This window comes from Pteronotus mesoamericanus, unplaced genomic scaffold (assembly GCF_021234165.1).
Source record: "Pteronotus mesoamericanus isolate MK-2021 breed Mesoamerican mustached bat unplaced genomic scaffold, CSHL_Meso_final scaffold_54, whole genome shotgun sequence".
NCBI lineage: Eukaryota > Metazoa > Chordata > Mammalia > Chiroptera > Mormoopidae > Pteronotus > Pteronotus mesoamericanus.
The window spans coordinates 1,219,293-1,242,556 of record NW_026555321.1 but is presented as its reverse complement, the minus strand read 5'-3'; the positions used below and the strand labels follow the sequence as shown (position 1 = coordinate 1,242,556).

The window sequence follows — 23,264 nt, the reverse complement described above, 5'->3', positions numbered from 1 at the left end:
TCAATTACCTAAAAATATTTATCATATTTTATATCCTATTCCAGTTGTGAGTACATGACAGTTTATTCTTGTATTATTATTTATTGATTATTGTATTATCTTAATATGAACAACTGTGAACCTACGTTTGCTCTTCCCCGAAAGGATCTACAAACAAAAACATAGCAATAACTAATATTTATTGAGGGTCTTTCTATGTGTTAAGTACTGAACAGAATGAAAACAAAGTTCCTGCTCTCAAGAAGCTTGTATTTTCATGAGGGGAGATACAAATAAACAAATAATAAATAATAGAGTTCTTATTTATAAGATAGATATTATCAAAGATGTATCTACAAACAGTCTCAATTTTATCTTCCTTCCATTTCTTCAACTGTTTTTCATTCAAAAGTATGTTTCTGAGAGGATTCAGGTCCACGTACAGAGATCTAGTTAATTCTTTTGACCTGCTGCACGGAATCCCATCGCGTGAGTTTACCACACTCGGTCCATTTCTCTAATGAACATCTGGCTTATGTTCTGTGACTTTTGTTTGTGTTTCGAGTGAAGCTGTAGTTAACATTGCTGTATATAACGCTCTGTAGAGATGTGCTATGATGTCTCTCAGGTACATACTCAGGAGTGGCCGTCCGGGACTTTTACGCGCACACTTGCCGTGTGACGTCCTGTGTGGGTTGGCCCTCCCAAGCGGTTCATCTCAGTTGCGGCCCCATGCACCGTGCACGAGCAGTCCCGTTGGCCTGCATCCTCAGTTCATTTCATGTGAGGCTCTTTAACGTTTACCGATGTGGTGATCTTGTGGAATAATATCTAGTTGTTTCAATTTGTATCTTTCTGATCATTGACATTTTGATATGCTTATGGGTCCTCTGCTTCCTCTTCTGTAAATTTCCTGTTCATTTCATTTGCCTAATTTTCTATTGGGTTGTCTTTTTATTATGGATTTGTAGTTCTTTCAAGATTTGAACAGTAATTCTTGTTATGTTCTATGTGTTGTATTCTCCCAGTGTTGCTAATTTTTTCACCGTGCTCTGATTCTTTTGATGTACCGTAGTTTTTAATTTTGATGCAGTCAATTGTATGATCTGGAAAGTTAATTACATCAACATTATTTGTAGACAAATCCGTTTTCCCTGCTGATTTTTAATAACATCTCTATCATACATCAAGTTCTTTGTACAGTTGGATTTGTTCCTGAGTCCTATTTTATTCCTCTTTGGTCTATTTGTCCATTTCTGAGCTAATGCCAGCTATTTTAATTCCTGTGTCTTGGTAACACATTTTGACATCTGGTATAAAAAGTCCTGTTCATTCTTTAAGAATTCTGTTGGTGATTCTTGGTTCTTTGCCCATTCATCAGATCAAAGTGTCATGTTCCAAGGAAGACCTTGGGTAATTTGAGTAAGAAATGGATAGAATTTATGAATTAATTTTGGCAAATATTGCATCGTTATGATATAGATCTTTTCCATCTATAAAAAACTTTTATTTATTCACATGTTCTCTTATACTTTCACTGAAGTTTTGAGGTTTTTCCTCCACAAGGATTTACACATTTTAACTCCTGCTTTATTTCTAAGAATCTCAAAATTCTTGTTGCTGTTATAAATAAAAAGCATTTTCAGTCATTCTTTTCCATACTCCCTCTCTGCCTGGGTGTTTTTCCATGTTTCCTTGGCTGAAAACCCTATCTATATGTCAAATACATGTAAATTTATTTCTCATCCTTCCTCTCTTTCTTACTCTCTCCTGACTCATGTGGCCAATCACTTCTTTTCACAGCTGCTTGGAGACCTCACAAGTTTCTCAAACTGGACGTGCCTGAGACTGAACTCTTGATTCTCTCCTCCCTCCATCCTTAAACCTGTTTCATCACAGTAAAATGAGTCGTCACCTAACTTAACTTCCCTTGGGGAAATCCTATTTGTTCTTCCTTCCTGCCTACATTGATCCATCTGCATGTCCTCTTCATTGTTGGTCTTCCTGCCTTGTTTCTTGCTTATTCTATCCTGTGGTCCTTAGCAATGTCGAGGTCCAGGCCAAATGTGTCTACTACAGACCAGCCTCCTGTGTGGCATCATCAGGACTAGGTCCTCATAAGCATCTCAGCTTTAACATGTTTGGCACAGAGTGAGTGTTCAATGAATATTTGTCGAATAAATGGATGCCCAGCTGTGCCTGTACCCTGCTCTTTCCCACCTCAGTGAACTGCTCTGCTGGGCATTTGTTCAGGCTGTAAGCCTGGCAGTCTCCTTGCTCTGTCCTTTCCCACGATCCCCACATCCAATCTGTCCTCAAGCCCTGTTAAGTTTGCCTCGAGATCTACCTTCACTGCCCCCGCCCTGTGTAAAGCTTCTGTCCTCTCTCACTGGTCTCCTCGCCCCCACTTCTGCCTCCTTCCAGTTTACGTTGCCAGAGCCCGAGCAGTCTTCATGGGACATGAAGAGAAAGATGTACCTCCTCTAGTCAAGATCTTTCAGTGCCTTCTAATTCTTCCTATTCTTCAGCTCACCTTCAAGGTCCTCCGCTGTCTTGCCCACATCTTACTCTCCAGCCTCACAATATTCAGCCCCATCTCCTTCTGTGGTTTCTTGAGCACATCAAGTCTCAGGGCCTTCTGTCTGGGACTCTCTCTTCTCCTACACATGGATGGCTCCTCTTATCCTTTAGAGATCAAATTAAATGTTCTTCCTCAGAAACCCTTTCCTAGACACTCACCCCTGCCCCACAATCTAAATTTATCTCACCGTTATACTGTCTCTTAGAACCCAGGAGTCTAATCACATTTCAATGAGACATTGACTATGTCGAATATGATTTGTTCAGGTCCCCTTCAAGGTACCCGAAGCTCCATGAGTATCTGCACCTCCTCTGTCTTGTTCACCACTGGCATTGAGTGGGCACTCAATAATTATCCATAGTTGAATGAATGGCTGAATATGACTGTTGTATTTGGCTGTATTTACTGATCATCTTTTTCTGTGTGTACTTTTTGCCTATGTCACCTGGCCTCCTCTGTCAGTGGGGTTCACTGTGGCCACAAACAGTGTTAGAAGCTCCCACCAACAGTGCAGAGAGTCCTCACCAGCCTGAAAATTATCTCTAAGGTTGCTCGATATCTCAGCATATCAGTCTCTCATCCAGTCAAGACAGGGCCTGAGTGTGTGTCTCTCTCCCACTGAGACCACCCTGGCTCCGGCCCTCGTCCCCTGCAGAGCGCGCTGCCTCTGGAGGTGTCGGGCCACCTGAGGAAGCTGGGAGCCCACTCGATGTAGTCTGCCACTCTGACTCAGCCGGCTTCAGCTCGGATGGCTGGCTACCTGGAGCTGATGCCAGATATAAGTAGTCTAGCTTCCCGCTGCCTTCGCTTGATAGGACAGAAATGCTTTCTTATGTCAGTACACTCTCTTCATGAGCACCTTTTAAAATGGCGGTGTAATAGTCAATTGTTCTTCAAATAGCTACGTAATATTTCTGTACTTCATTAAATATAAAAACATTAATAATAAAATCAAAGCCTTACAGCTCACATTGTGTTTTTATAAAAAGTCTAGGATTCCCTTGCCCATCTCCTTGCCTTTAATAAGTTAGTCTGATTTTTAAAAATGTATAGAATTATGAATTCTTCACATTTTCTCTTCTGGCAGTTTCTTGAAAGACCATCCCCTGATTCTGGGTAATATGCAAAATTAAGTTTTAGATCCCTACCACTTACCCCACCTGCCCCGATGCCCCTACCAGCAAGTAAAATTTCATTTACTGTTTTCATCCATATTCATACATTATTACTGAAATTATATTTTATTTCCGTCTCCTCTCATAGAATGAAAGGTTAACAGTTTTTATTGCTCTCAAGGGCTTTGATTTTCAGGGAATAAATACTAAATTGTGAAATGGAGGGAAGGTGTAACGGAAATTCATTCAAAATTGATAAATATTTTATGCACTTTGAAGTTAATTCTCCATGTTTCAAAATAACAGTGTTTTAAATGCTGCATTTTTCATCTTGTTCTCAAATTCATCTTGTTCTATGAAAATTACAATCTCCGTTTTCTTCATCTTTTCCCTGCAATTATTCCTAATCAGTTGAAGGCAGAGAAGGTGGCAGTTTGGGTTTTAATGAGAAATTATAGCCATGCAGAAGAAGGCGTTGGGAAAAGGAAAGGAAAGGCCTGGGAAGGAGCACTTCCTCCTTTGCTAAGCCTTCTGTGCTTGGTCAATGGATGGAAGAATCCTTTGTCCTGTGGAGCATATTCCAGGGGGCGAGAGTGGTGGCAAGCTGAGGAGGCAGAAGTCCCTGTTCTCTCTTCAGACAAAACCTCAAAATCATGGCAGGGGTGTGGTAGGGTGCGGTAGGAGTGTCCAGACCGGTTTGAAATGTGTGTGTGTGTGTGTGTGTGTGTGTGTGTGTGTGTGTGTGAGGGGTGGTGGTTCCTCCTGACACACGTCATCAGAAATAATGGGGACAGACTGCAAGCCCTCGGGGGAAGCCTGCCGTCATCCATGACGGCCCATGAATGAGTGCACGGCTTTCGCTGGGGAGCTGTCGAGGACAATGGCCCCAAGAAAGGGCTCTTGATTCCCCATAAGGAGCGCATGGCATGTGTGAGAACTGGTTACCTGGGGTGGATGTGGAGGAGCTGAGAGGACAGCTGGATCTGAATAGGCAGCTGTTGAGTGGGGACCAGTGGCTCTGGTGGGGTCAAGTTGTCAACAGCAACACGTGTCATTCATGCCAGGGGGCCAGGTGAGCCCACGCAAGGCACCCTATGGCAGACTCCAGCAGAAGACATGGCCCAGGCCAGCCGCCCCTTCCCTCCTTGCCATGAGGGCTTTCAGGATCCCTAGACTCTTGTCTACCTTGAGGAGGAATTAAAAAAGGTAAAGAGTAGTCCTGTCAGAGAACTGAATGTTAATTTACTGAGAGTGTTTACGCCAGGAGAGATCAAGGCAGTATAAACTCAGAAGTTTGGTTTTTTTTCTGACTTCTTTTCCCTGTCTTTCCCAGCCAATATTTAGCAAAAGGTGAGCTTATAGTATTGCATCAATTATACAATTCAAGAGAATGCAAAAAACTGTGATTTTTTTTGTACACTTGGATTGAGTTTGAATAAATTAGAAATTTCTTGCTTTGTTTGCTAACTTAAATTTTTTCCTGAGTATATATTCAACATCCCATTCCTTAATCCATATCACATATTCAGGGATCTTGGGTCTGATCATGGTCTTCCTTTGGAGTTTTGCTATCTGAAGCCACAATATTGTTCTCACATAAGGCTCAGGTCCCCAATAGTCAGAGTCAAGGTTTGTTTCCTGTCCCTCCCATGATGAATTCCTGGTTCTGAGGGACCTGATGGACAAGAATTGGGAAACTGTCCTGTTTTCCAAATACTGACCTGCGTCCACCCTTCGCTTTGCAGAGCCTGTCCCCATTTCCATGTCAGACTTCCTATTGGTCCCTTGTAGACGTGATGGAGTGTGTGAGCTGCAACTGCAATATGTCAGTTTACTACTTGCATTGTCTTTCCAGAGGACCACCCAGGACTAAGGGCCACATGCCACTTCTATTAAATAATCACCACATATCCCAATTGCCTTTTAAGAAAAGATAATAGAAAGGAAGGGAAAAAAATCCATTTTATGTTTAGGGCTCCGATCTCCACCTGCAATCTCCTCAGGGACAGGTACAGTTGATATCAATGACATTGGCGGTCACATGGAGATGCTAATGCCATCTCTGGAATATAGAAATAAATGTGTGCATTGATGAAAACTTTCTAATTAATTTGCATGAATTAGGAAAAGGTATAGTGTGTTTACAGCATCTTTTAAAATGTTTTCTCTAGGAGCAGCATTTCATCAATTTCAAGGTCAGTTAGAAAGGTCCCCTTCTGTGTTGCCTTTTTCATTGAACAGACACTGTTGCCTGAGGCAGAGCAGAGGTCCCTGAGGGGACCTGGGACTGCTAGGGAGCATCTGGGGACAGGCGAGGACAGGCTGAGGGCCCCTGCAGCTGTTGTGAGACACCCATTGTTCATCCTTTGTTTTAATCAAGCAGCTACTGAACATCTGCTGTGAATATGGCATTGTACAAGGCTCAGAGGACAGAAAATTCAAGGAGACAATGGAACAATAAGTTTAACTCTAAAGCTTCCAGATGCTCTCCTGGAATTATGCATGGCAAATAAGGTCAGAGCACAAAAGAGGGAGGAGTAGTCATTGCTCCTTGGGAGAAGGGAAGACCCTGGAAAGTGTCCTGGAGAAGTGGCGTGGCTTTGGGCTGAGCCCCAAGGCGGTGGAGGCATTTGCCATGTATTCGTTGGGTCAGAAGGAAGTAGGGGAAGGAGCCCTATGAGACAAGGACCAAAGGCTTGAAATAATGCTGCTTCTTGGGGGCTGGGAACAGCTGGGCTGGATGCACTCAGCAGGGGATGGTCTCATCTGAATAAAAGCCTTATTATTAAAGAAGCTTATCTTCCCCATGGAATTTTTTTAAATTTTATTTATTTATTTTCAGAGAGAGGGGAAAGGAGGGAGAAAGAGAGGGAAAGAAACATGATGTGTGAGAGAAACAGGCAACAAATACACCCATTGTATTGATCCATTGAGCCATAGCAGCCAGGGCTCTTCTCTGTGGACTTTTGCCTACATTTTATTGGCCAGAATGTGGTCACGTGGGGAGCTGTATGTATTTAATTGAGCATATCACTTTGCCAAACAAAACATTTGTTATTGAAGAAGTGAGAATGAGCTTTGGGTATCCAGCTTGTCATATTGACCATTATGAGTTTGATATTTATTATTATTAATTATTATAATATATTGGAGAGTTCACTTAACTCCTTCAGGCCTCTTCTCATCCCTACAATGATGACAGTTGAGATGACTTGGAAGAGTTATTTTGGGAATTAAGAATAATAAATATAAAGCATCTGGCACATAGTAGGTGCTCAATAAATAGTAGGGTAGGGAGGTTCTTGTTCTTCTTCCTTCGCTTCCTCTCACTTCCTTTTCCTCCTTCTTCAAATACTTGCCTCATTTTTCTCCTCCTCTTTAGTTTTAGAGTATATGGAAACATCTGGAAAACTTAGGGAGATTATATTACATAATTTCAAATTCAGTTATGTTTCTCTTTATCCTGCCAGACAGTTCATAATTATCTTTGCTTTGTAATTATGTGGCATCTTTTGTGAAAACATCATGATTTGTTTTTAGCCACTAAAGTAACTAAACATGAAATTAATGCTTGAATTAAGTGTCATCAGAGCTATAGATGATACGTAAACAATATGTCTGGAGAACTCAGTGGAATTAGGTCATTTGAATGACTTCATAGTGAAAGGGAAATATAATTTAAAGGCTTCTGAGTTAAATATTATTATTTGTTGGTCACCTCTGTTATGGACTGAATGTTTGTGTCCCCCAGCATTCACATGTTGAAGTTGAATCCCCAGTGTGATGGCTTTGGGCGATGTGGCCTTTGGGAGGGGGTCAGGCCACGAGGGGACAGGTCTTGTGAATGGGCTTAGTGCCTGTATACAGGAGACCTCTGAGAGCTCCCTCGCGCATGCTACTGGCCTATGAACCGGGAACGGGGCTCCCCAAACCGGATGCCGCATCTTCCAGGGCTTTGATCTTTGGACTTCCCAGCCTCCAGGACTGTGAGGAATAAATTTCTCTTGTTTATAAGCTGCCCAATGGGTGGCATTTTGTGATAGCAGCCCTAACTGATGAAGAAACCCTCTTTCAGATGAGGAATCAGTATATTAATTTGGGACTGTGTTCGATCACTTGTAACTGAAGTCACAGTGGTTTAAACGAGGTGGGAGTTTGATTGTCCTGTAAAGGTGCTCAGTGTTCAGGAGTCAAGGCCTAGAAGAGCAGCTGACAGCCACTCAGGGTTCGGGCTCCTCCAGGCTTTGTGTTCCATGAGGCGGCTTGGCCTGCAAGGCTGGGCCACCCCGCTGATGGGCCACACCCTGATGGCTGCTGTGCTCAAGAAGAGGAATCTATAGGAATAGGAAGATTCCTCCTCTTGGGCACAGCAGTTTGTGCCCATTTTTATCTTCCCTAGATAACTCCAAATGGTTCCCAAAACTGCACAGTTTTTCAAGCACACGTGGAACATGTAACAACATTGACTATGTACTAGGCCATCATAAAGCAAATCTCAACAGATATCAAAGAGTCATGACACATTAGAAGTCAATGTAACAAAAGTAACTCCATACACATGGAAATGTTACAACATATTTTTCAAAGGAATTGATGAGTCAAGGAAGAATTCATCCACATTTAAAATGAAGTGAAAACGATTTATGTTAATAATTGTGGTATGCCCCTAAATTGTACTTAATGGAAAAGTTACAGTCATAAAGGCATATGTGAGAAGCATTTGACTCAAGGATAGAGAAAGAGAATAAGAATGTAAACTTAAAGAAAACAGAAGAAAAGAAATAATAAATGCATAAAGAAATTAATGAGCTAGAAAAAAATGAGCAAAGACAAGCAAGAAAATCAAGAGCTTGTTTTTGAAAAGAATATAAAGTAGGTGGCTTCTGGCAATATTAATCAAGAAAAATGCAAGAACCTGTAAATATATAAAGTATAAAGGGGGCTGTAACTATAAATTTATTACAGGTTTTAAAGCTATTACGGGGGTGTCCAACCTGTGGCCCGTGGGCCACATGCAGCCCAGGATGGCTGTGAATGTGGCCCAACACAAAATCATATATTTACTTAAAACATTATGAGATTTTTTTGTGATTACATGTCACAATGTATTTAATGTGTGGCCGAAGACAATTCTTCTTCTTCCAGTGTGGCGCAGGGATGTCAAATGGTTGGACACCCCTGCATAAAAGAATAGTAGGAGTTACATTACGTCTGTATCTAGAAAACTTTAGAAATAAATGATTTTCAAGATAAAAATTTGAACAGTTCATAAAGAGTGGTCCTATTTTTCTTAAGTATCTATTTACATGTAAATATTCTAAAAAATATGCAAATATTTTACCAGTGGTTAACTATAGAATAAGAACTTAGGAATTTTTACTATTTCCATTCATCCAAACTAAAAAATTTTCAACAGCAAATATAGCTTTGAGAACCTACGAAGTCCAGGTGGGGGAGGAGCAGAGGGAAGCACCTACCTGCCTATCATACTCCCTGGGGACCCTCTCTGAGTTTACGATCTAGTCCCCCACCGTGAGCTTTCTTGCTCGCTTGGGAAGTCCTCGCCGCCATCCTCTGTGAGGCCTCCCACCGCCATTTGCCTCCTTTCCTTCTTCAGAGAGCTCTGTCCCCAGCCTTCAGTCTTTTCCACCCTTGGACCTAGATCCTGCATCCCTGCAGGCTTATCCCTCTGCTGGGCCCATCTCTAGTCCCCCGAAGCCCAGCCTGGGCCCGGCGCCTGGACCCTTGCTCTTAGAAGACGGGGGCTGAGCACAGGGGGCCACAGATAGTGCTGCGCCTGGTCAAAGGGCCTGGGATTTTGGAGACACACAGACATGGATTCAAACCCTCTGTCTGCCTCTTACGGACTTTGTGAACTTGGCCATGCCTGCCAGCTTCTCTCATCTATAGTTTGCTGATAATGCCATAAACATGAGGCAAAGCATATAATGCAGCCACCCTACGGGACATGCTCAGTAATGTTTGGCTTCGTAATATTTTCTTCTATCTTAAATGCATCACTAAATACAAGGTGGAAAAAAATCCATTTCCAGAAAGCATTAAAAATTATACAAAAATTAACCAACCCTTAATTTAGTTGTTTTCCATATAGTTGGGCAGGAAATTGATACTCTGGGCTTCCTTTACTTGAGACAACTCTGGGAGCAGCAGGGAGGGCGTCCCTTGAGTAGAAGGCTCTCTCACCTGACATGCTGTGTTGTGTCTCCCCTCCTCCCCCTGCGTGTATAACTTCCAGTGAGATGAGTCAGAAAACGACTAAGGAGGGTCCTAGACTCTCCAAGAACCAAAAGTTTTCCGAGCACTTCAGCATACATTGCTGCCCGCCATTCACCTTCCTCAACTCCAAGCGGGAGATCGTGGACCGGAAATACAGCATCTGCAAGAGTGGCTGCTTCTACCAGAAGAAGGAGGAGGACTGGATCTGCTGTGCCTGCCAGAAGACCAGGTAGGGCTCTGTGCTGCCCACCCAGCACCTGCGCTGGGCGTCGGCCCTTTCTGCTCTCCTCTGTGACGCTGGCCTGGGGCTCTGCACGCTGGTCTTCCCCCGTCCCCTGGCCTGGCCGTGGGCTCCCTGGTAGGTGCTGCCATCGAAAGGCGCTGGAGGGAGACTGAGGGTGGGAGGGGGAGCAGGGCCTGCCTCCCTGTTTCCAGCTCCTGCCAGCCTCCCTTAAGCAGCAGAGCGGAGCCATGGCTCCCGCCTCCAGCTTCTTTTGGCCCTCTCAGACCCAGCCGCCGTCCAACGTCCCCTCAGAGGCCCAAGCAACAGCCGGCTGCACCCCCCGCGGTGGTCAGAGCACCAGCCAAGCCACGGTCCCCTCCGAGGTCTGAGCGGCAGCCACGACCCCGCCCAGAGGTCCGACCACCACCAGCCAAGCAGCGCCCCCCTCAGAAGCCCAAGCAGCAGCCGCGCAGCAGCCCCCAAAGAGGGCCAGGCACCAGCCGTGGGGGGTCCCCCGCCAAAGCTTCTAGGTTCTGGTAACACCGTCTCTTCCCTTTTGTTCCCCCAGTCCTAAGGTTAGTAGCTGCTTCCTGTGTTTACTAACACCTGGGTCACCTCAAGGACCCTCTTTCAGCTTTGCCAAACCTGTCCTCAGTTCCCTGCATTAAATGTCCTCTGTCTGTAATACCTGGTGTGGCTTCTGTTTTCCTCGTACATGCCATTGGCACGGTACTTCAGACGGCGGCTCCCGTGAGTTCCTTTGTTGAGTAGGACTGGAAGTGGTTAATTGATCAGTTCCGAGTATTGACCCCAGTAATGTGGGATAAATGAGGGCCTTGATTCCTGTGCCCAGGAGAAAGGAGATGTGGTCCCTGTGTGTGGAAAAGTAGAGGCTCAGGCCTTTTGTCCTCCGACGGCACCTGGCGTGAATCCTGCTCATTCATGCGTTCATTCGGTCATCTACCAGACTGGATCCCACACCTACAGAGAGCAGGAAGGACGAGGGCAGTGAACCAGCCAGGGATTTTTGGTGATTTACTAGGACCAAATGAGAGAATAACTCGTCACAGCGTAGGGTGTGGATGTCCTAATATTGTCACAGTGAGTATGTACGTCGGATTATGGGAATCTGGAGCAGGGCCTGCTTCACTGAGGCCTCACAGTGGTGATTAGGCTGCAGGAGTAGAGGGTGAAAGTTGGGGTGTCCATGTAGAGAGGAAAGGTGAACCAGAGAGGCACCTGTTCATCCACGCCATCTTAGGCAGGTTAACTGTTGTTGTTTTTTTAAATTATACACTTATAATTGGTGAGTTTTTAAAAAAGATTTTATTTATTTATTTTTTGAGAGAGAGGAAGGGAGAGAGGGAGAGAAACATCAATATGTGGTTGCCCTCACATACCCACTATGGGGGACCTGGCCCTCAACCCAGGCATGTGTTCTGACTGGGAATCGAACCTGTGACCCTTTGGTTCACAGGCTGGCACTCAATCCACTGAGCCACACCAGCCAGGGCTGAATTTTTTTTTTTTAATAGTCTTTATTTTTTTTAAAGCAATTTTAGGTTCACAGCAAAATTGAACAGAAGCTACAGAGATTTCCCATATACTTCCTGCCCACACACACGGCAGGCCCACTTTTAGTCCTTGTAATATTTGGAAATGAGTCTGTTTTGTAAGTTTATAGCATGTGTTAATTGTATTTGAGGTTCTCATATCTACCCTGACACCCAGCACCTGCATAGTACAGCACCATGTGTGCATGTCACATGACATTTACAGACTCAGTATGCAGAAGAACCAACTGGGGAGCATGTCATAGACGTCCCCAGAGAATCTAATTCCTTGGGTCACAGGTGGGGTCTGGGGATCTGCATTTTCAACAAGCAATCTCCCCTTCCCCAGTAGTGCAACGCAGGTGGTACACACATACCACAGCTGGGAGACTGACCTATGTCCTCCATAGATCTATGATTCTCACTATCTGTGATGTATAGTAAAGGGGTGTGGAAGGCGACACACTACGGTTCTAAAAGTGAAAGCTTGAAAGCGTTTCCTGGGTTGAGTTGCTCTCTGCTCTTCAGTGCTCCACTTTTGAGAACCAGGGATCTGTGGTCTGAAAACCACTGTGGATGTGAGTGACTGATTTGGGGCCAGTCACACACATATTTGGGCAGTGCTGTGTGTGCCTTTGAGACAGATGTTCACAGTATATCTTTTTTTTTAAAAAAATATTTTATTATTTTTAGAGAGAAGGGAAGGGAGGGAGAAAGAGAGAGAGAGAAACATCAATGTGTGGTTGCCTCTTGTGCACCTCTACACAGGGATCTGGCCTGCAACCCAGGCACGTGCCCAGACTGGGGATCAAACTGGCGACCCTTTGGTTCACAGGTTGGCACTCAGTTCACAGGGCCACAGCATGTCTGGTACCAAACTGAGGCCTTGCATACCAGAAGCCTGGAAGAGCAATTTATTTCTGCATGTGTTTTCAAGACTATTCATCCGGACCCTGTGTACAGCACTGAACCAGGCTCGGGGCAGTCAAGGGAAATGATGCGTGCCTTGGGCCAGATGCTCAGATGGGCGGCCCATCCATGGTGATGCTGCCGTGTCCTCCAGGAACAACTGCTGCCTCCAACCTCAGCTCACATTCAGTGGTCCCACCTGCTTGATCCCCCTCCTCTATTCCCTTGTCTTACTTCAGCAGATGGTAAAATCTAGGTCACGGAAAGATAGCTGATTGTCAGAAGGTAAAAGTTCTTAGGTGGCTTCAGGCTCTCCAAAGCACTTGGTCTTTAGGAGACAGAGATGACTCTAGTTTTGAGTCTGAAATTGAAGCAAGCTAGGTTTGGTGTTTTCCTGACCACCAACCATCCTGGGGTAAGTATGGCAGCATGTGACTTCTAGGGCTTAGGACAAACATACCAACTGAATGACTACATGCTGGTCACATTGGGAATAGAATGCAAACACTTCATTTTCCTTTGTAACTGTAGAAGGAGATTCATATTTGTATACTGTTTTCAGTTTGTTTGGAATCATCAGCACTGCCAAACAGTTTGTGTGCACTGATAAAACTAGGTATTTGGGCTCTGGCTGGTGTGTCTCAGTGGACTGAGTGTTGGCCTGTGAACCAACGGGTCGCCAATTTGATTTCCGGTCTAGGGCACGAGTCTCGGTTTTGGGCCAGGTCCCCAGTAGGGGGCACACAAGAAGCAACCACACATTGATGTTTTTCTCTCTCTCTTTCTCCCTGCCTTCCCCTCCCTAAAAATAAATAAGCTTAAACACACACACACACACACACACACACACACGCACGCATGCGCGCACGCACGCACGCATGCACACACACACACTGGGGCCAGCTGCTAAAGTTCAGGCTGTTAGGTGGAGGTAGCCTGTCTGCTTTTCAGGCATGTGGATGCCAACTTATCCCCCACATTTTCTACGACATGACTTGACTTCTTTTTATCCTGCCTGGTGCCAAGACATACACTCTGAATATTCTCCTTCTAGAAAACCATGGGGCATTCTTTCTTTCTGGAAGGATTGGGTGATCTAGCCCTTCCAGCCCGTTTCCTGAGCCCACCCTCTATTTCCCCAGGCAACAGACATTGACTTTGTAGCCAAGCCTTTGAAAGAACTTCTTTCTTACATGTTTGTGGAAAAATTATATCCAAGCATATATTATGCTTAATTTCATCTCAGTCGTGATGCCCTGGTAATCTATTTTTAGTCTCATCAGCAAAACACAATTAGAAATTCACCCATCGTTTTCCAGGTAACAGCAGAGTTCGGAAAGGCCCCTGAGCACTTTGCTCTCAGAGCAGGCTCTTGGCCTGCCTGCCGCTCAGGTGGCATGATTGTTTTTGTGAGTCTGGGTGACTGAACTCTTTTTTAAAAGACTTTATTTATTTATTTAACTTTAATTTATTTTTAATTTTAAATATTTTATTGTTTATGCTATTACAGTTGTCCCAATTTTGTCGCCCTTTCCCCCCCTCTGTCCAGCCCACCCTCCACTCCTACAGTCAATCCCCATGTCATTGTCCATGTCTATGGGTGATTCGTGTATGTTCTTTGACTAGCCCCTTCCCCTTCTTTTCACCAGTTTATTTATTTTAGAGAGAGGGGAAGGAAGGAGGAGAGAGAGGGAGAGAAGCATTGACGTGTGAATAAGACATTGATCAGTTTCCTCTCTTGTGTGCCCCAACCCAGGCATCTGTCCTGACTGGGAACCGAATCGACTTCCTTTTGTTTTGGATGGCGCCCAACCAGCTGGGCCATGCCAGTCAGGGTGGAGACTGAACTGTTGAATCTTGCTCTGCATACGCCATAAATTCCTTCCCATTCAGGAGTAGGCCTTCCCTCCGCAGGACGGTCCCTAGAGCACAAGGCCTGTGCAGAGGCCTGGGACGGCCAGAGAGGCCTCCAGTCCTGTGAGCCGTGTGTGATCTCCCAGTCTGACAGCTCCTCCCTGGTCACACGTTCTTAATCTAGACCACAAGGGTAACCGGTCCCTCTCTCACAGCCTTGATCCCATTGTCACCCATCTTCCTGTTACCTTCATCTCACAAATCCCCGTCCTACATCAAGCTGATGACTCACCTGAACTACTGCAGTTTCCCAACTGCTGAGCCCATGGATGCTGAGCACAGCTAGAAGAGCCTTCTAGCCTTCAGGGTTGGTGACACCATAAAGGGATGCACATCAGCCCCTCTCCAGACTAGCCCGCCCAGCAGCTCTCACATGTTTATCAGGATATATCTCTGTCTTTAGATCCTTCCCCTCTGCCTCAGAGGACAAGGCATGTTTCTCTGATCAGGTCGACCACACTTGAGATCTTCCTCCGCTCCTGTCTCCTCCAGGGTCTGCATGTACATGTATGTGTAATACACACCACCCCTTCTCACAAGCAAACAAATCCCACATATGTCAGGCTTATTAAGATATAAATTGCATGCAGTAAAATCCAGCCTTTTCAGCAAATAGCTCTATGCACAACAACTACCACCACAATCAAGATATAGAATATTTTCATAACCCCCTAAATTTCTCTCATACTTCTCCTTTGCAGTCAACCCCCACGGTCCTGAAAACCACTGATCTGTTTTCTGCCCCTATTGTTTGTCTTACCTAGAATGTCATATAAATGGAATCATGCAGTGTGGAGCCTCCTGAGTCTGGCTTCTTTCACTTAGCATAATGCATTTGAGAGTAAACCGCGCTGTTGCATGAATAAGTAGTTCTTTCATTTTTATCGCTGAATAATATTCCTTTGTATGGATGTACCTCACAATTTTCCATTTGCCAGTTGAAGGAGATTTCAGGTTTTTCCAGTTTTTGGTGATTATGAATTAAAGCTGCTATATAAACATTCACTTGGGCATAAGTTTTCTTTTCCCTTGAGTAAATAACTAAGACTGATATGACTGGGACATATAGCAGTTGTATATCTAAAAGCATAAGAAAATACTAAATTGTTTTCCAAAGTGGTTGTATCATTTTGTACTCTGACCAGCAATGTGCAATACTCTGCATTCCTGCCAACACTTGTTATTGTCAGCTTTACAATTTTACCCATGGTAATACGTGTGTAATAACATCTCATTGTACTTTTAATAAATTTTGCATTTTCCTAATGACTAATGATGTTGAGAATCTCTTAATGAGCTTGTATACCATCCATCAAAGACATTTATTGGTGAAGTATCTGCTCAATCTTGTGCCGATTTTAAAAAGTGGATTGTTATTTTTTAATTATTATATTTTGAGAGTTTATAAAATTTATCTGAATACAAATATCTCTTTTGCAAATATTGTCTCCCAGCCCGTGGCTTGCTTTCTCATTTTCCTAAAATGTCTTGTGTTGAATCAGTTTCAAATTTTGACAAAGTCCAATTTATCATTTTTAAAGGGGTTATGCTTTTTGTATCGTGTGCAAGAATTCTTTGCTTAACCCAAGGTCACAAAGATTTTATCCTTATGTGTCCTTCTAGAAATTTTAAAATTTAGATTTTGCATTTACATTATTATCCATTTTGAGTTACTTTTTCTAAATGGTGTGAGGCATGAGTTGAGGTTCAATACTTTTTTTGCATATTCATTTTCAATTGTTCCAGCACCATTTGTTGAAAAGACTTTCCATTTAATTACTTTTGCAATTTTGTCAAAAATCTGTTGACCATAACATGCAAGTTTATTTCTGGACTTTCTATTTTGTTCTGTTAATTTACATATCTTGCTTCTCAATGACACAACACAATTCCTGTAGCTTTAAAGTAAGTATTAAAATCAATTAGTGTGAATTCCTCAGCATCGTTTTTCATTTTTTAAATCGTTTTTGGCTATTCTAGTTCTTCTATTTTTCCATACAAATTTTGGTGTCAGTGTATCAAATTCTACAATATCTTCTGATAGGATTTGGAATGAGATTGTGTTGAATTTATAGATCAATTTGGGGAGAACTATAATACTGTTGAATCTACTAACATAGTATATCTCTTCATTCATTTAGTTCTTTTTTTGTTTTGTTTTGTAATTTTTAGTACATAGGTCTTACACATGTTTTGTTTGCTTTATACCTCAGTAGTCTATAAAAGTGCTATTGAAATAGCACATTTTAAATTTTAATTGTTCATTGTTAGTATATAAAAACAATTGATTTTGTATAGTGATTGTGTATCCTGTGATCTTGCTAAACTCACTTATTTTACCATTTTTTGGGGGAGGGGGATAGACTGTGGGATTTTCTACATTGACATTCATGTCACCCATGAATAGAGACAATTTTATTTTTTAGTTTTAATCTGTATGTTTAGGTTTACATGGGGTTTAAAAAACTATTTCACTTAAAACATTTGCTCCTTAGAGAAATATTTTAACAAATTAAGTCCTTGACAAATTGGCTTTCTGGATCACTAAAAAGGATAAAATACTTGGGTTGGGTTGTAGGTTTATACCTGTACTTTCTTCTAATTCTCATTTCAAGATGTGGTTTATCTTTCCTTATGGTTCACTGATTGACATTCTCTATTGTTAAACTAATGAATGGGTATGAATATGTTTTGGATTTAAAAAAATTGAAGCTCTAGTCACTACTAGAATTATTATTGTGGCAGTTGACCAAGATCACCAGATATTGATGTCACCCTGATGCTTATAGGTGATTATTACTGAAACTCTAGGGACATTTAGGGCCAAGCTCTTCTTGAAGAAACTAGCGCCCTGAAGAGCCATCATGAGATGGTTGCCCATACATGGGCCAAAACTCATGCTGCTTCCTTTCCCAGCCCCACATGGGGCTGAGCTGTTTGTTTCTTCTGCTCTGCTATGTGAACAGTGTTTATAACTTTCACCCTTTACAGATGGGCTACAAGGAGATGATTAGGACATTTTATACAGGGCTTGATTTTTGCATCATAGTGACTTGTTATTTTCCTGTTTTGAGTGGGTCAGTGGGGACGATGTGCAGAGTATTTCATGTAAACAGAGAACCTCTCTCCTGCGTCTGCAGAATCATCTTTATTGTCGGTGGTTGGGAGCTTTGGCACAGCTCTTTGGCTTAAGAGCCTTCATCCTTCTTGCTGAGCAGATGTCCACCTCCTCCCTGGGCTCAATGGGCATCTCCACTGCTGCATTTCAGTCACCTTGCTGGAGTGCGCATGAGTCAGGAGCAGGAATCTAGCTTAAACTCCTGTCTCCAGGGTCTGGCTCTGGGCTTGGCTGATGCTATTGGCTGAATGAGACCTATAAATACACCATGTCTGGCATCAGGTTTGAGTCTGAGCTCTCCTGCTGGCCCTAGTTACTTGTTCTCTCAAAACCATATTTTTTCTATCTGTAAAATGAGATGTTATGTACCTCATTATTTATCAATGGAAAGGACTGAGTTTATCATCTTATAGTCCTAGGTAAGTCGATGTTATTAGGACTCTTACTTAATGGGTTCACTGTGCCGTCTAACCCTAACTACTGGCAGATTCTCCCCAACTCAGTTGCTTCCTCTTGTTGAAATGGAATTCGGGGGCTTGTTGCTGCACAATTTGGCTGCCCCAGTACCGTCAATGTGGCTGCCATTGCCAGCAAAGTGCCGATGAGATGAGTAGGTGCTCACATTACCTAAGATGCCACGGAGGCTGATTGCAGCGGTGCCGCACACGGGGCGATGCCTGGGATCTGTGTGCCTCTCTGCTCCTGCCACCACCCAGGCTTTCACATTCAGCAGCATCTCTGTGGGGCTCTGACATGAACAGGCTGTCTCATGTCGGGAGGTCATAGAGACAACCCAGGAAACGGATGGGGATGTGTTCCAACCTTCCGGGCTACGATTCACTCGTCAAATTTCAATAAACTGTTTCTTCATTTATCCTCACTCCTGTCTGAAGGACACCCACAGTGTTAGCTTGGTATATAATTTGGGGTTTTGGAAAATGCTGTTGGGAATACTTGAATATAAATTTTATTTCTAAGTTTTACTCCCCTCTGACAATTACAGGAAAAGCCATGATTCCCCTAAGTTCAGTCCTTAGCGTAAAAATATGGCACATTTCTTTGTTTTTTTTCTTCTTTGTTTTTATTTAAATTAAGAACTTCAATGATGTTTGAAACTATTTGACATAGCCTCATTTTACCATGGCCTCAAAGGCGGTCACTTAAAGTCCTGCTGTCTAAATAAACTGCAGTTAATATAAGATGGAGAATAAGCTTGCAAGCAATGCTTGTTTGGGGTCACATATTCATAATATTTTTCCTGGGTGGTATTTATTTTCTTTTTGAATACAGTCTGCTCCCCATCAAAATGGGAACTTGTCAATATGGTCACAGTTTTATAATGTTAGTGCATACCTGTAGGTATATGTGTGTACATTCATGTCTTCATGTTCCTGGGCAGTATGACTAGTTTGTTTTTTTTAAAAATAGGAGTGGGGGTGGTACTTCTACTTCCTCTGTGCTTAAAAATTATCTGTGATGATTCAGTAGAAAAGCAATAATTATTGCATGTAAAATAGAAGAACTTTTAAAGAATATGTCTTCTAGAATCAGGTCAGGGAAATATTATATTATTTTGGCCAGATACTACCAAAATTGAGGAAATTGAAGAGAGAGATTCTAAGGGCTTTCCAGAAAAAGAATAACCTCCAAGGTAGTTTACAAATTCACAGTTATATTAACTGAGCACGAAGAAAGAATACATCACTTACCAGTGTCATGGATTTTTTTGTTTCTTTTTGTAAACCAGATTGAAAAGGAGGATCAAGCCAACCCCAAGGAAGAAGTAACCGAAGAGGAGTTTCAGGTGGATGGATGGCCTCGACCCCAGGACTCACTGCTTCCTGACCCACGTGCCCTGGGGTGAGCCATCCGGTTTCGAATACGATGCAGAGGCAGACGCCTGCTGATGCCCAAGGTCTCCCCGGCACGGGGGCCGCCGGGCAGCCTGGCTGGAGGTGAGAGGGGCATCTCTGTGTTACGCTCCAGCTGGTGGGCCCCAGCAGTGCTCCTCAGGCTCCCGAACTCAGTGCATGGCTCCTTTGGGGTCACCTTTCCCCCCCAGGTTCTTTAGATCGGGATGGCTCCACTGCCAGCCCGCGTGTTGTCTCCAGCCTCTCTTCCCATCTGTCCCTGGCTTCCTGCTGCAGATCCCTGATCCCGTTTAGCTCCTTGACCTTCTCCTTTGTAAAGAGTTCCGAGCACTAGCCCACAGTCTCAGGCACACTGGGCTCTGGGGAAGACCTTTGTTCTTTTCTGAGTAAGATAAAAGGTGTCACTTAATCCAGACGTGCAAAGATATCCCCAGGGTCAGCGTTATCTAAATCCACCTGCTAGACAGAGCCATTGTTCTGTGCCAGGGGCTGAGAGAAAAGGCAGGAGAAAGCAACTCCTCCCACTCCCCAGGCACACAGGGATTTGTGACTGTCTCCTTCCTGTCCCAGCCTGAGTGACTGCAGATATCCTAAGTAAGGCACTGCTTTTGAGCTTATACAAACCACCTGGATGGTCTCAACTCCAGAATTCATTGCTTTGGGCAGGTTATTGGCCTCAATCATGATGCTCTACTCCCATCCCCTCTCCTGGTGGGTCCTGGAAACAGGGTCTGCAAAGACGGGCCCTCCACGAAGCAGGACATACTGCTTTCCCACCTCCCCACTCTGCTAAACAGGCGGATGCCCCTGGGCACTTTCACAGACCAGAAGGTGTGCTCAGAGGGCTGCTATCTCCAGACCACAGTAGCCAGTCCCTGGCTGGAGCCCTCCACATTGCCCTCTGATACTGTGGTGGATCAGGAAAGAAGGAGAGGAGCCTGGTCTTGGGCAGAGGAGAATTAAGTGAATGGGAGGGGTGAGTTAGGGAAGGTTACGCAGCCCAAGACTTCTCTCCCTGGGTAGGAGGGCATTCAAGGGTGTGTGGGGGACCGATCTCAGTCATCATGGAGCAGGATTGGGGACTGACTTCCCATCTCTGCTCTCTGTTTTACTCCCACTATCTGTAGCCCTAGATTCTTGGGAAAGACTTTGGCCTCGGAACAGGCTCTCTATCACCACCATAGAAACTACCCCCCGGCTCTACCCTGGTTCCACTATACGCCTTACACACATACACATACAGCAGGGAGGGAGTTTCCCCGCAGGTTGAACAGAGGACTCTCAGGTCATCTTGTGGATTGGGGGTGTGTGTGTGTGTGTGTGTGTGTGTGTGTGTGTGTGTTAGGTGTGCATTAGGTTAGGAAACTTGGCTTTAGGAGAACATCTTTGCTTTTTCATTTTTTTCTGCCACACACAAATACTGGAGAGTCCCTGCAAGTTCCCTCTTGGTTTCATGCCCCCTGAGGATCCTGGTCACTTAAGCCGATCACCAGAGAAAACTGAACTCTAATATACTCCCTTCTGGGCCTGTCCTTGGCTTCGGGTTCCCTTACATGCCAAGCAGTGGCCTTGTGGGAGCCCCTCTTAGGCCACTTTCTTTACTCAGCTCAGAGTCAGGAGGTGGAAGGAGAGGGGTTGGAGAGAATCCACCTCTCTCCCGGCTCCAGCAGCAGCCGTTCCAGAAGCCATCCTAGCTTATATAAGCTCAAGCGTGGCTGATTGGTTTATTGGTGGATCTGTTTGTTGGGGTCGAAGGGTGAAGGATGCAAGCGATAGCTACTTCCCCTGCTCCTTCCCACCTCCTCCAACACTTCCCTACTTGGGTCTGGAGGGGATGTGGAGCCAGACCGCAGACCCCAGGGTAAAAGGCTCATGGTTCCTCCAGGCTTGGAGCACTCTGTTTGTGACTTAGGCACCCTTTCCCTATCCCATAAGACCACACTTTCTTGCCTTCTTTCTCTCCCCTCCTTTTGTACTTGTAAACAAGATGTTGTCCTATCTGCTCAGTGCTTGGGCCTGCCTCGGAGCTCTGTTGTTCGTTCTGCCTGTCATGCTCTGGCCTAAGATCTTTGCATTGGTGCCTTCAGCTCAAGTATCATATCAGAGCTGCTTCCCTTGGAAACTGGGAGTGGTTTCCATGGTTACTCTCTAGCCCATCACTCTAGTTTGTTTGTCTTCACAGCACTTATCACCCCCTGGAATGATCTTGTTCATTTTTGCTCTTGTTTATTGCTTGGCTCCCTTCCCCCTCCTAATGTAAACTCCAGGACTGCCAACAGCTATTCACTGCTACATCCTCAGTACCCGGCACTAGTAAGAACTCAATAAATACCTGTTGACTGAAGAGATGCTTGTTTGTTGTTTTTTTAAAAAAAATAGAAATAATTTTTCAAAAATTGAGAGACTTTTGAGGAGTCAAAATTGTCTATTTAATTTAGCAATAAGGGACTTCTAGTAACTTTGTACGGTACCCTGCATGGAGCAAATGGAAGGTGAGGAAGAGGAATTTGTAAAGGTAGATGCAACCCCTTCAACTAAGCTTGGCTATGAAGGGAAGCAGAGGAGAGGGCAAGGGCTGGAGTTTTCCATGAACTTGGGAGACACGTGAGAATGGGGAATGCTGCTGGGAGGAAGGCAGCAGAGAGGGCGTAGGAAGGGTGAGGAGGGGATTAATTGATGGAGTCGAGAACTGAGGATGTGGAAGGGGGAATCCAGGGCACGGATGAGGGGATTAGGCATCGATGGGGGAGTCCCTTTTCATGGGAAGAAGGGGAAGAGGAAAAAGAGCGCAGACTCTGGTGGGTTTGCAGGGTCTCTGGAGGGTGGCAGGAGTTGAGTCCATTCCTATCTGGGGCTTTGATTTTCTCTTGAAGTAAGAGGCGAAGTGTTCCATTCACAATGGGGGTGTGGGCTTTGGGGTCAGAGATGAGAATGGTGGAGAGGATTATAGAGAAATCACTTCATCCCGGGTCTTTGAAATCTACTTAAAAAAACCTTCTCCAGATGGATTTAATTAATGAGCTAATTAATTAATTTACAATTCAAGGTGATATTTTGCCACTAACTGCTTGCCTACAACTTCATGTTAGATGTAAATCTCAGATTTAACTTGAGACATATCTGGTCTCAGATGGAAGATGAAAGAGTTGGAGAAAGGAAGGCAGAATCTAATCTTCCCAAGGATTAAAGAATCACGAGGAAGCTGTCACTGTGGGAAGCTGCAAAACTTCTGACAGCGCACAGTGACACGGGGCTGTGCTGTGAGAGATTAATTTGCAGAATGACATGTGGGCTGCTGTCCTGACATTAGAGAAATGTGGCAACTCACTCTGGGAGGGTCCTAGATGGGCTCCTTGCCTGACTCCTAGCGCATGTCTCAGTCCCATTAATAACACCATTAAAAGGTACTTATTCCTCCTTCTTAAGTAACATGAAGTGTTCTTAATGGACAAAGATGATTCTGTCAAGCCAGCAATAGGGTGTATAGTTGTGATTTGGAGAGAGTTTTCATACTCTTCTTCTTTGTGCAATAGATACACACCTGTGGGAATGTTGGGTAAGGAGAGTGATAAAAATAGCTTTTTTTTTTTATTGAACATGGACTATGCATCCATCCTATGCCACAGAGTGCTTTGCATTTGTAAATGGGAGAAGTTGGTCATGGCCCCCCGTGGTCCTTGAAACCAGGACCTTGACCTTGCTGCCATAATGTTGCAATCTAGCAGTTTCCAGGCAGAGCTGGTGGAGCCCTGGAATACATGGAG

General features: G+C 44.1%; 1 protein-coding gene across 2 annotated transcripts in view; it reads left to right on the top strand.

Moving 5' to 3' along the window:
• The window catches only part of MOBP (myelin associated oligodendrocyte basic protein), a 42,439-nt gene that overhangs the window by 11,572 nt on the left and 7,603 nt on the right, over positions 1–23,264 (top strand). The window contains exons 3-4 of one of the 2 annotated variants that reach the window (XR_008530962.1): positions 9,932–10,141; positions 19,377–19,584. Coding sequence is in view for 1 of the 2 variants with exons in the window: in XM_054595230.1 (XP_054451205.1) it covers positions 9,936–10,141; positions 10,420–10,675 (462 nt within the window). In the remaining variant the exon portion in view is untranslated. Of the gene's footprint in view, positions 1–9,931; positions 10,142–10,419; positions 10,676–19,376; positions 19,585–23,264 lie in introns of those variants that run through there. The other variant, XM_054595230.1, reaches the window with a different exon arrangement.